The sequence below is a fragment of the Bos grunniens genome, chromosome 24 (assembly GCF_055505025.1).
Source record: "Bos grunniens cultivar Pamir isolate PY7600 chromosome 24, Bosgru_T2T1.0, whole genome shotgun sequence".
NCBI classification, from domain to species: domain Eukaryota; kingdom Metazoa; phylum Chordata; class Mammalia; order Artiodactyla; family Bovidae; genus Bos; species Bos grunniens.
Genome location: NC_141188.1, coordinates 40,915,830 through 40,929,265, shown reverse-complemented (window position 1 = coordinate 40,929,265; position 13,436 = coordinate 40,915,830). Strand labels below are relative to the sequence as shown.

Sequence of the window (13,436 nt, the reverse complement as noted above, 5' to 3'; positions counted from 1 at the left end):
CGTGCACTTTGTGAAATAAAGAGTTAAAGGCAAAATTCCTTCTCTCACACCTGGATGCCTGTAAAGATGGGAGATGAGGTGAACCCCAGGTAGTGCTGATGCTGCTGCTCCATGGACCACATGAGAGAAGCAAGGGACTAGAGCATCTGAAGGGCTTTTCCCATTCTGAGCATCTTAACATCAGTGGCATGCTTGGCCCCTACTCCTGGGCCTCTTACACTCATCAGAGAGCTTATGTTCATGTCCCGACTGCTCACATGTCCAGTTCTATGCCTTCCCTCCACTGACCCAAATCTACCTCAGGTCAAGGGTGGGAGCCACAAGGTATTCCTGACCTAGCTTTTTCTCCCCAGTGATCATTATCTTCTAAAGTCCTCTAGCGCTTAGAGATTTTGCCCTCTTGCCCTGCATTGGTCACTAGTTATTTTTTGATGACTCTTAACTAAATTACAGGCTAACAGGGCCATGTCCCTTAATCTTTTCTTTTCCTGGGGAATACTCTTAAATGGTCAGCTCCTTTTCAGCCTTCAGTTCTCAGTACAGACACCACTCCTTGGCAAGATCTTCCCTGAATATCTGATCTAAGTTATTCTCTCCTGCTGCCTCCTTTCACCAGTCACAGCGCCCTCTTTTAATTTCTTCATAACACTCATCAAGCTTTGAAATTTTCTCAGTTGTTTGCTTCAAACTTTTCTATTACCTACCTGCCCCCTTCCCAGAGAGGGACCTTGTTTACCTGTTTATCACCCTACCCCCAGTGCCTAGAAGAGTAACTATAACATAGTAACTGCTCAGTAAATATTTGTTGAGTGAATAAATGCAAGAATCAAAAAGCTGGGTACACAAGAGGCACTTAAAAAAAATGTTTGCAGGATGAGTCAGAGACTTGTCACCCAAGCTCTAGTCTTGAAATCTTATGTTTCTTTGTTTACCTGTTCATCACTCTACTCCCAGTGCCTAGAAGAATAACTATAACCTAGTAACTGCTCAATAAATATTTGTTAAGTGAATAAATGCAAGAATCAAAAAGCTGGGTACACAAGAGGCACTTAAAATAAAATGTTTGCAGGATGAGTCTGAGACTCGTCATCCAAGCTCTAGTCTTGGTTTCTTTACTTTTGAAAAGGAGTTCCGTGTCTGTGTGTTTCTCCCTTCCTGCTGGGAACTCACAGCAGCTCACATCACAGTTAATTTTGAAAGGAGCTCCGACATGCGAGTTCCTATTAGTTTTCAGTAGGACAAGTTTTCTATCTGGAGTGCTCATGGATTATTAGAAATAATGGGGACAGCCTTGGTGTTGACGTTTGGCATATGTTTTGGGAACACAGAGCACATTTAGTTGTAAGCTTCTTCTTGGCTATTCTGTTGTTGGTGCCCTCTCTGCAAAGCCCTTTCCAAGCTCGGCTTTGATGTGCTTTCAGCTGTGCCAACACACCCTGGTTTCTCATTTCAGACCTCAATTATCTTATGAGGCACACAATCCAGCTTTGATGGTGTCCATGGAAAATGATAGAAAATACAGGCCGTCGGGGGAAAGTGAATGTACAGAAAGGAACCTCCTTATTAGAGAAGACAACCCCCAGTCAGTCTCTTGGTGACTTGCAAAATTAAGAATGAATGGGGCTGGAGGCAGAAAGCGAAGGCTGTCTCTATCACACACCCCGTTTGTCTGGAACGGAGGTAGAGGTGCCTGGCTGATATGTTTCATCATTCCTTTTCCTCTGTGGTGGAAGTGTTCTGGCTTGAACTCTGACATGTTTCAGAAGCACAGGAAAACAGGCTGGATCGTGACCTTGACACAGCATGAGTTCACCCTTAGTTTTCAAACAGAAGTTCTCGAAAGTGATGCCGAGTTCCTTCTCCCAGAGGTTCATTTGTGGGCCTCTGGGGAATGGAGGCAGAGGCAAACGCCCGTCCCTCTGGGACAGCAGCGTCGCTGGGGAAGGGCTGGAAACACAAACCGTGTAATCTGGAACTGTGAGAAACAGTTTCCCACCCTTGGGCTTCCAAGTTCTGCTTCATCCAGGCTCTGCTGGGTGTCTTCTTGCCTATTCTGTTCCAAAAGAAATCTAATGGGGCTTTAACCCACTGTTGCATTTCCTATTTTATCAAACTGTATTATCCTTTGTATGTGCCATGAAAAAAAAGCCTGAGGCTAACAATGTATGTAATGGTGGGATGCAGATCAAAGACTGTGCCTGGTGAAATCTACATTTCAGATAAACAACAGAGAGCTTCTGAGTGTATGTTCCACCTAAGATTTTATTTGCTAAATCTGGTGCTTGGTTTATTGTTTTCTCTGATTGGGTTTTTGTTTGTCATGTTTTTTTATTGGCTGGGGTATGGAGAAGGAAGTAGGAAAGAGGAGGAGTGAGATATCTGGTGTCCCATGCTCAACCTTGGGATAGTGTTTTTTTTCCTTCTGTGGCGATGCCAGAAAAAAGCTTTGAAATCTCTTCTGTGAATCCCTGAAACGTCCAGTCTGAAGAATGTCCTCTTGGTTGTGTTTTTGCAAACTCCTATGCTGACTCTAGAGTAACTTGAGTTTGCAATCTGGGTTCTCCAGCACTGAAATGAAAGGGCCCTAGTAATTGCAAAATGAGTGAAGTGGCAATGGGGAGAGGGTTTTCACCCCCGCCCCCCTAGAGAGTGGGCTTCTTAAGTGACACTGAGCCAAGGCCATGTGGGTCATGAGGGCAACGTTGCTCAGTTACAATAGCCAATCCTGTAGCCACATTTCAGAATGATTAAGGGTAGGGACCTCCCACATCAATGTTGGTGAATGTGAACAGAACTTGAGAGGGAGGGTAATAAGGTGGGAGAAGAGGTTCAGACTACCAAGGAGGATGGCTAAATGTAATGAGTGTTAAGGTGAAGGTGAAAGTCACTCAGTCGTGTCCAACTCTTTGAGACCCCATGGACTATACAGTCCATGGAATTCTCCAGGCCAGAATACTGGAGTGGGTAGCATCTCTCTTTTCCAGGGGATCTTCCCAACCCAGGGATCGAAGCCAGGTCTCCCGCTTGCAGGCAGATTCTTTACCAGCTGAGCCACAAGGGCAGCCCAAGAATACTGAAGTGGGTAGCCTATCCCTTCTCCAGTGGATCTTCCTGACCCAGGAATCAAATCAGGGTCTCCTGCATTGCAGGAGGATTCTTTATCAGCTGAGCTACCAGGGAAGCCCAATGAGTGTTAATCACATGCTAAACATTAGTGAGAAGGAAATGGCAGCCCACTCCAGGGTTCTTGCCTGGAGAATCCCAGGGACGGGGGAGCCTGGTGGGCTGCCGTCTATGAGGTCGCACAGAGTTGGACACGACTGCAGCAACAAACATTAGTGAACGTGAACTAACCTTGCTTAATCCTCACAATAATGCTATGAGGCAAGCGTGTGTCATGATCCCAATATATATGGGGAAACTGAGGCAGAGAAGCCAACATCACTGACTTATTTGATTAAATTCCATACTTAGTGTGTGGAGGATACGAACTGGTTCCAGAACACACGCCTCCAAACTACCTGGTTCCTGCAACTGAAAAACCTGAGAGATCAGAGCGTGGGGAGAAGCAGGAATTGCGGGGCTGCAGACACGGGCAGGCTTCTCCCACTGCACACTGTTATCCTCTCTCCTGTTCTGTTCACATTCACCACCAAGGACCCTGGCAGGCTGCCCACCACCACGTCTCCTCCTGAGCCCCCCAGGCAAATACAGACAGGTGAGCCAGTCCAGGTTGAGGACATGACCAAGGGAAGTAAATGGATTGTGAATTACATATACTACATAAGGGTTATTTTTAAGAAAGAGCAGATGAAAGGCTTCAGTTCAGAGTTTAATCCAACTAATCTAAGCTCATACTGTTCTTAGTTTAGTTAGTTAAAACTAGTCAATCCTAGACTAGGAAATCAACCCTGAATATTCATTGGAAGGACTGATGCTGAAGCTCCAATACTTTGGCCACCTGATGTGAAGAACTGACTTACTGGAAAAGACCCTGATGCTGGGAAAGGTTGAAGGCTGGAGCAGAAAGGGACGACAGAGGATAAGACGGGTTGGATGGCATCACCGGCTCAATGGACATGAGTTTGAATGAGCTCCAGGAGATGGTAAAGGACAGGGAAGCCAGGCATGCTGCAGCCCATGTGGTCACAAACACTAAGTCGAACACAACTTAGCAACTGAACAACAAAACTAAGTTCATCTTTTTCCTCTTCTTTTTTCCCAAGGCCCTCATTTCTCTCCTGTTGCCACATGTTCTGAATGCCCTGCTGAGCCCTCAGTTCTATAAACACTGATGAACTGTTATGAGTAGGTAGTCTTCACCCTTCAGTATCCAGCAGGGAGAAAGAGGGGGTGTCCCACAACCTCTGAAATCACCCCAATTGAATGGCCAGTGAAATCAGAAAAAAAGTAACTCCAGAAGAGAACCATTGTTCTTTTCAAAATAACCACATCACTTGCAAACCCGTGGGAATGTATGTTGATATGATATTATTACAGAGAGGATAAAGGACTGCACTGGAAACCAGATGTGATCTGATTTCCTCCGATACCCTGAGCTGAAAACAAAGAAAATAACTGAAGATGATACACTCAGGTGAAATGTAACAGTTCAAAGTTCCAAAGAACTCCAGTTTGGAAGGAAGCCTTTGAATAATAAACCATGACTCTTACTGCAGTCATCCACAGAAGAAAAGTATGTCCCAAGGCCTGTTTGTCTAGAAAAGCATTTTTTTCCTTTCTCCCTAAATCCCTCAGATAAATTTTAACTGTGCCAATGATGGCTATCATTTCTGCTGAAATTTGAAACTGTTAATGGCTTAATCCACCTCAGACCCTAATGAAGTTCTGCAATGCCATTCCTGTTTACACAGCTCAGCAGAGGCCAATGAGGACAGGACTTGCCACCCGTGGCCCCGGCAGCCAGTTGTGTAATGAAATTTCTCAGATGCAGTCTTTGTGCACATCACCAGATTTTTATTGGCATTCTAGAAGTCTGGAGGGCTTCTCTGATGGCTCAGTGGGTAAAGAATCTGCCTGAAGTCTAGATGTTCCGAGCCAAAAAAAAAAAAAAGCACCTTGAAAATGACTACTAGACCAGGTGATTTCTCCTTTGCAGTGATTTCTCTGAAAGGAAACACTCTATTGTGGAACTGAAAACTTTCCCTTCATTTTGACTTGTTTTCTAGCGTCTGAATAGGAACAGAGGTAGAAGGAGGTGGGCTCTGATCACCCCATCATTATCCAGCTTCAATATTTGCTTGGAAAGGGAGACGGACGCCACCTTCCAAACATGCAGATGCATGGTTTCCTTTGAGGGAAATATTTCTCCTCCACCCCCTCCGGCCTCCCCACCGTCTCCACACCCACCTCACACATCAAGTGTCCACATTTCTGTCTTTAAACCCATAAATGTTTGGTCTTTATTGTTCTTTTTGCAAAATGCAAGCTCTAGCGGTAAACACAAGAGGATGCCGTGTACCTTGGAGGAACAATCTTGTCCCTGACGCTGCGGGCTGCAAGGCCCTCCCGGGTGGGCTTCGTGAACCCTTGAACAGGCAAACTCAGAATACACAACAGCCTCTACCACCACCACCACCACCACCACCACCGCAGCCCACCCCAGCAATGTATTTCTGTCTGGGCCCCAAAGTTCAGACAGCACCTGCTCTTCTGTTGCTTTATTCTTGAACCCTGGCTGTCCTATTTCAATAGATAATTGAAATCTTTCTTACTTTCTTTTCAATTCTCCACGGGGAAATTCCACTTTGAAATGCTCGCTTTCCTGTCATTTTTACTTTACAGTTGAGAGGGCAGGGATGAGCCAGGAAACAAGACTCCTCTCTCCCTCTCGCTTTTTCAAAAATGACGTAGGGAGTTCGGACGGCCTCCCTCCCCCCACCTCCCGTCTCTGATGCTAACCCTGATTCCTGGAGAATTGCAGTTTTCCTTTGCAAGCTTGCTGATGAGCGCGCGGGTCGGAGCAAGAGGGGCTGCCAAGCGAGAGCCCCGGAGCCGATTCTAATCTCCGATGAGCCCCAGCTGCCCGAGTCCGGGGGAGCGGCCACAAAAGCCCGGCGGGGCTGGAGCGCGTGGACAGCGGACAGCGGCGGCCACGAGCCCCGCGGGGCGCGCGGCGCGGCGGGGGCGGCTCCCCTCGGCCCGGCCTGACTTCGCTGGGGGACAACTTACTGTGTTCGCTGTGCGTCCACACTGCCAACTCCCGAGTGGGAGGGGGGAGGCAGCGCAGGCTGTGTCGTGTCCAGGAGTAGAGGCAACAAGAGAGGAAGAGAGGAGAGGAGAGGCGGGGTGGCAGGGAGGCAAGGAGGCGCGGGCGCTACCCTCGGATGTTGATGGGGAGCCCCTCCGGGAGCAGCGGCCCGTCCTTTGGGGACCCTCCGGCCCGCGGCTCAGACAGGTAGTTGGGAGGGAAAGAACAAAGCTCCAGCCCCGGGCAGGCGGCGGTCCCGGGGCGCCCCAGGGGCGGGGAGGGCCGAGGCTGAGGCGCCCCGCGCCCTGCCCTCTCCGCGCGCCCCCGGCCCGGGCCCCCTCCTCCGCCTCCCCTCGCGCCTCCTTGTTCCTGGGGAAGCGGTTCTTCCGAAGGGACGCGCGCCGGCGGGAGAGGAAGTGTGGAGGGGGAGACCGGCGAGGCGGGGAGACGGGAGCCAGGGAGGAGGCGGGAGGCGGGGCGGGGCGGGGGGCGGGTGCGCCCCCGAGCCGCCTAGCCCGGCCGAGTACCGACTGCCATCCTGCAGCGATTTCCCTGTGTCATGGCTCCGGTCTCTTAGCAACCGCCGCGGGTCCGGCCGCCCCGAGCCGCTCTCCCCGCCGCCGCCGCCGCCGCGGGCTCAACTCCACCCGGCGGTGCCCGGCGCGCAGCAGCCACACAAAGAGGCGCGGGGCCGACCAGCAGGCAGGGCCGGACTAGGGGCCGGGGCGGCGGGGAGAGCGGCTCCGGGCGGGATGCGGGATGCAGAGAACCTGACACTTCTTGAAAACTCCGGGAAATGGCTCCCGCCCCGGCGCCGGAGAGGGATGCGCACCCGGGGCTGACGCTCGCCCCCGCCGGGATGCTGAGCCGCGCTCGCACCGAGGGCCCCGCGGCGCTGTCCCCGCGCTCCGCCGGCGGCTCTGGCTCGAAAAGTTTCTCCATGGTTCCTTTGTGTCGCCCGAGCGCCCGTTCGCCGGCCCCGACCTGCCCCCGTCTTCCCGGGTAAGTGAGCGATATTCTTGGCTTCCAGAGCTGCCATCTTGAGCCGTTCTGTCCGTCCCCCCGGAGGCCCCCTCCCCAGCCCCCGGCCCCAGCCCGGGTCCCCCGCGCGGGTGTTCGGGACACTCGTGTTCCTGGGCGGGCTACGCGGCACGCGCTGCCGGGATACAAGCGAGTTCAGGATTGCCCTCACTTCGCTCCCGCCTGGCTTCGTTCCAGAGGCGGACTCCCAGCTGCTGCACTCATGTGACTCCAACATAAATAAGCAGACCTAAAAGGAAGGGCAAGGGGGGCTCGCTGCCCTGCCGGGGAGGGGCCGGGGGTATTGAGGACCCGGGCAGGGCAGGGCGCTCCCAGTCCTGTGGGCTCTGAGCAGCAGACACCGAGTGGGGCTTAATCCGTCACGAGCCGAGAACTTGAACGTCTCTCTTGGAAGCAGTTGTATTTTTAGACATCCCTCCTTTCTTTTCCCCCAGCCTCCATTCCTTTGCCGCGGAAAGACCAGCACCAGGCTGTAAATTGCTAGGGCAGCCGAGCTCGAATGCTAAGTTTGTTTTCCTTCATTATGCACGAAGAAAACCTCCAAGGTGGTTCTTCCTCGCCATCTGACCTTTGTCAGTATTTCCCCGTCAGATGGAGACACGTTATAAAGGAGTTCAGGCTTCAGTAGAGCTGAAGGAATAATAAACTAGGGAGTTAATTAGTGGCTATTAAACTAATTTTAAAGATCTTCTGTAAACGATTGTTGAAATCCGTTCCAGTCTTCCTTACTTTGTACCCAGAGCCAAAGCTGCCTTGTGAGGAGAAAAAACATGTGTGGACCTTCCTCCCCCAAGACATCCAGCGTCCCCATCAGTGCCCAACAAAATGTTAGCGCTTCTCTTTTTTCTGGGAGAGCCACCTCGCCAACTGAGGCTGCCTTTGCTTCTAAAATGTCTGGCTCCCCAGTCCTTCTTAAGACAATCACTCATCTCCAGATTATTACATTAAAGATGCTGGAGTTTGTGTATCACTTAAAAAAGCAGTCTTTGCAGTTACAACTACATAATAAATGTGCTTATTTGGGGGGAAGAATGGACAGTAAGCTACTCTTGGATTCTGCTTTGTTTTTGTTTTTTCCCCAATCTCTGCTTACTGGTGCAGCTCCTACTTAAAAACAAAATTCAAAGCGTTTGTAAATGTATTCTCTAAGCCCTCTCTCACCTACCCAGTGTTTAACCCCTCTCTAGCCCACCTCACATTCCTGCTTACTGAAAGCCAACCAAGTTCCAAGGAGATATTGATTTGCAAGCATTGTAAATAGCTGATTGCCATTTGCTTTTCCACCAGTGGAGAAATGCTCTTGTCTTGGTATGATAGAGGGGATCAACGGGCAAAGCTGTTCACCCAGGCACCAACCTAAGCAACCCCCCATTTTCAAAGGGCAGTTTATTCTAAAACATGAATTATTTTATAAAGGATATAATTCCCAAAGGCTTGTGAGTGATATCTAAGCCTTTCAATTTCATACAATGCCCTTAATTTTAGCATCTCTATTATAGGAGGGAACACAACCAGTGGAACAGAAAATGTGTTACTCTGGGGATCCAGCAGGACTGAAATTTTTAGAAGCTGACAGATATCCACAGAGTTGCATCTGTGCTGTTTATCTACCCAGGCTTTATTATAAACCACTAAACTTCCTGTAAGATAGTCCACTGATTGTTGTCCCCCCTCCTTTCCTAAAACTGACCTCATGAGAAAAACATGGGAACTGCTCTCCCTTGGGAGATCCTACAAGCCATCATTATTATGTAGACTGCTGTACATAGTTAATTGCCTCCTCATTTGAATATTTGGATTCTTCAGAATGCGCTGTTGGCACATTAATAAGGGGTCAGAAAGCTATGATGGCAGGTCTTTCTTTTTTTTAAAGATTGGAATTTTCCCACATGAGAAAAAGATCTTTCTCTTGGAGATGCTGGGAGGACTGCTTAAATTCCCTGATGGACTCTAGCACATGATACCTTTAAGGGAGTTCCTCTGAGGGAGGAGAAGAGACCAGAAAGAAGAGCGCAGTTACATAACCTGTTACCTAAAACTAAATATTCCACCCCAAGAAGCTGTCCAGATGTTGCAGGAATGAGATGAGAGGGAAGGGGCTGTGAGAAAGATCAGCTTGCTTGAGAACAGTGATGGCTTGGAGACAAGTTGGTGGAAGGATTCATGGTCGGAGTACTAACATAGCTCTCCGGTGTTCCCCCAGCCGTGAACTCTTAATTAATTACCTGGGGTAAATAAGCCGCCTGCCATGATATGACTTTTCATTTCCATCCAGTGAAAGGACTTCTTTTTGTCTTTATGAATCGGTAACTTTTGTGACTGTTTCAGGGACTTTGAAGGCCCCACAGACAAACAGACCCTCCTCTCAGTTAAGAGACTTGGAAGTCTGGGGCGCCCCCGCTTGGGAGACCAGGAGAGCCCGTTCCCACGAGCGCTGAGTCCCCACGTTAGTTTTCACTCATGGTCAGAACTCCGTTGGCTGTCAGCCTGGAGCTTTTGAATTGAGCACTGCTGGAATAGTACCTACAGTGTTCGGGGGATGGGGGAGAAAAGAAGACGTCCTCTCCAAGTGTGTTTAACCGTCTCGGATCAGTTACGGCAACAGCGCTTCTCGTCCCTAATCCACTGCCGGCACCCCCTGGTCTCCACTCCTGTTAGCGGGTCATGGCCCGGGTATGTGGGAAGGGGTGGGGTGGGGGCTCGCACACGTGGTGGGATCCTGGAGCCGGACTATGGCAGAGCGCGTGGGATGTTGCCGCAGCCAAGCCTACACCTTCTGACTGTCTTCCTCTGCTTTGCAGCAGGAGGAGGTGGAGGAGCGGCTAGTGGGCAGCTGGTGCACCCCACCCCCCCGCCCCCCGCACAGGCCTCCGGCCCCGGGTTAGCCCCACTCTCCACCGCTCGCTATGATCGCCACCGGCGGCCTCCTGAGGATCTCCGCCCGGAAGCAGGACCCCCTCCGGCCCCCGGGCCAGGTCCCCAAGCGCAAGCGAAAAACCAAGAAGAGGCGCAAGAACGACGTGGTGGTGGTGAAGGGCAAGCTGAAGCTGTGCTCCGTCTCCGGGCTCATCGCCCTCTGCGGGATCGTGGTGCTGCTGGTGGGCATCGCCCTGGCGGTGGTGGGCTACTGGCCCAAGGCCAACGGGGCCCACCGGGAGGGGGCTAAACAGCCGCCGCCGCCGCCGCCGCCCGGGGACAGCGGCCCCCGCGTCTCCTCCGTGACCAGCAGCAGCGGGGGCAACAGAAACCGGTCCAGGACCCAGCCGGGGCCTCCGGAAGGTGTCACCGCCAGTTCGGTGGGCGCGCCCAGGAGCACGCCCCCAGCGCGGTCCCCCGCCCCCTCTCCGTCATCCTCCACGTCGGTGGGCTTCTTCTTCCGCGTCTTCTCGGGCTACCTGCACTCCGACAAGCTCAAGGTCTTCGGGCCCCTCATCATGGGCATCGGCATCTTCCTCTTTATCTGCGCCAACGCCGTGCTCCACGAGAACAGGGACAAGGAGACCAAGATCATCAACCTGCGGGACCTCTACTCCACCGTCATCGACGTGCACAGCCTCCGCGCCAAAGACCTGGCGGCCGCCGCCTCGTCCTCCGGCCCCGCCTCGGCGCCCCCCGGGGCCGCGCCGCTCAACGGCTTCCTGGGCTACGTGCAGTCGCGGGGCCTGGAGCTGAAGCCTGGGACCCGCGGCGGCGCCGCCGGGGACGCCTTCGGGGCGGCAGCGATGCTGGCCCGCGGCGCCTGGCCCCACCCCGCGGCCCGGAGCGGGGGTGGCAGGGGGACCCCAGGCGCCGCGTCCCCGCCCGACCTGGTCTCGTCCCCGTGCCGCCCACGGGAGCCCCCGAGCCTGGCGGAGGCCGTGTACAGCATCTACCGCGAGCGCCCGGGCGTGGCCGGCCGTCGCCGGGCCGCAAGCAGCGGCAGCAGCCCGGCGCCCGGCAGCCCCCCCGAAACCTGGGGGCGCCCGAGCACTGCCAGCTCCCTCGTGGGCTCGTCGCTGAGCGCCTTCGCGCTGCTACCCCTGCCGGGGGACCGCGACGGGGACGCGGGGGCCGCGAGTCGCGGCTGGCAGCGGCCGCCCGGGGAGCGTGGCGCCCGGGAGATCCCGCTCGACCTGAGCCTCGCTGACCTCCGGGGCGGTGCCCGGGGCGGCGCGCGCTGGGCGCCCCGCGAGCCGGAGGAGCCGGCGGCCGCGCGCACCGCCAGGGGGCAGGGCGGCCGCCTACCCAGGACCGGCAGGCACGCGGCCCTGCGGCGCCGCAGCACCAGCGGGCTGCCGGACTACCGGGCGGCCTCGTACCCCGAGCCCCCGTCCGCCTCGCGCAGCGCGGACCTGGACTCCAGCCTCCCGGAGCTCGCGGCCTCCCCGGAGTCCCCCGCCCGGCCGGACTCGCCGAGTTCCCATTCTGATGACCCGTCCTGCAGCAATAAGGGCTACACCCCCCTGCGGGAGACTGGCACCTCCCTGGAGTCGATGGGGGACCTGCGGGCCGGTGGAAACCCAGACGGGGAGGCTGCCATCGCCCCGGGGCCGGAGCAGAGACCCCCAGAGGATCCCGGCCAGGAGGTCCCCGAGGCCGAGCCGTCCCAGCCGGTGCAGAGGCAGTTTACAAACAAGGAGAAACTCTACATGATTTCACGGTCTCACGCCTCAGGGGTTGAGGACGGAGAACTGGAGAGTGCTGGCATTTAGGAAGAGAGAGAGAAGATAGGAGAAATGCCCGCAGGAAGCAGGGGGTTTATCCGCGGAAATCGCCCACTACCCAAAGAGCTGCAGAATGTTAGCCTTGAATTGCGTTCACGAGATTCCTGTAGATAATTCCAAGCAATTTTTTTTTCAAAGCAAACTAGTCTTATAGGTCCGATGGTGATTGTATGTTCTCTGAAAACCAAATGTATTAAAAGGTCAGCAATCTAGTTCCTTAGATAAAATTCTCTTAATTTTCTTAGGATCAAAATAATATATTTTTGACAGTAACTGTGCACTTTACTCCAACTTTTTTTTTTTTTAAATCTCTAATCCCCCTGACCTGTACTCTGCCGCTGGTTTTGTCCCTAGCTGCTCGTGAATGACAAGCTTTCTTCCTTCTGTGCTTTTGGGGAGCATAGAAGGGTTTGTCTCAGTTCTCTGAGAACTGATTTTACTCAGTGAAGTCAAAGCCAAAAGCATGAGTTTGAAGAGATCACAGTTCCCTGCCCCACCCCTGTCTGCTCATCCCACCACACAAAGGCCTCTTTATTTTTGAAAAGGGTATTTACATTTTGCTACTAGGGTATCTCATGGAGACTAGAGGCCAGCATCGAGTGGGACCGTTACCTTTCTGAATTCACTATATCAAGTACACAATACTTTATGGAGTATTATCACACCTGTACTGAAAATAGCATTACCATGAAAAAAATCTTTTTTTTAATAAAACAAGTTTCCAAACAAACAGTTAAACATAATATTGCCTCATTTTGCCTCGGAACTAATACTTTAACACATGTAAAGCATGGGGCAGTTCAGCTGGTAAACCTAAGATATTTTGCTATGACACTACTACTGTGATTCAGCGCCATCCTCAGTCATTTCAAGCATATTTTAAACTTAAATACAGAGTAGAATTGAACGTTTGGGAGCATCTCTTCCAAATGAAATATTAAATAAACAGTAATTTTCAACAATGCTTCTACTTTACCTTTAGGATTAATCTACAGAGCACCCAGGCTTCATGTTCTTCTGCCATCCTTTGGCAGTTGACTATTTGATTTTTGCTTTTAAATTCAAGATCTTGAATCCATGTCCTACAAAGGCTAGCAGGCCATGTTTTAATAATGTGGTAGGTTGTTTATGCTTGATATTATTAAAAGTCAATTAGTTAGTTTTCAAGACCAGTAGACAAACACAGTAATTAGTGTACCAGTCTGATGAAACAGGTTCTCCAGTTATGGGTAGCTGAGGCTAGCATTGCAGGAATTTAAAATATTGATTTTCAAGGAAAATCTTGTCAAAGATGAGGTCCTCTTGACCCCCAGGGGTGAAACAGTGGGTCCCAGGGACAGAATGCAGATTCAGGGGTGAAGCTGGACCGCAGCTTTGGGCATTTGCTGGCTGTGTAGCCGTGAACAAGTCACAAATGTTGGGTCTCTTTGATCTCATCTATAAAAGGGGGATAACTAGACATACCAAGGGCTTCCCCAATG

At 52.2% G+C, this 13,436-nt stretch overlaps 1 protein-coding gene across 1 annotated transcript; it reads left to right on the top strand.

Moving 5' to 3' along the window:
* The first annotated feature begins 7,077 nt into the window (after window positions 1–7,077).
* On the top strand, window positions 7,078–12,685 carry TMEM200C (transmembrane protein 200C). Its single transcript, XM_086372347.1, has 2 exons — window positions 7,078–7,213; window positions 10,054–12,685. Exon 2 carries the CDS (start codon window positions 10,159–10,161, stop codon window positions 11,941–11,943), a length of 1,785 nt encoding a protein of 594 aa, XP_086228473.1. The 5' UTR covers window positions 7,078–7,213; window positions 10,054–10,158; the 3' UTR covers window positions 11,944–12,685.
* The last annotated feature ends 751 nt before the right edge of the window (window positions 12,686–13,436 follow it).

Coding starts and splice junctions, on each gene's coding strand:
- TMEM200C (XM_086372347.1), top strand. CDS start 10,159: ATGATCGCCACCGGCGGCCTCCTGAGGATCTCCGCCCGGAAGCAGGAC.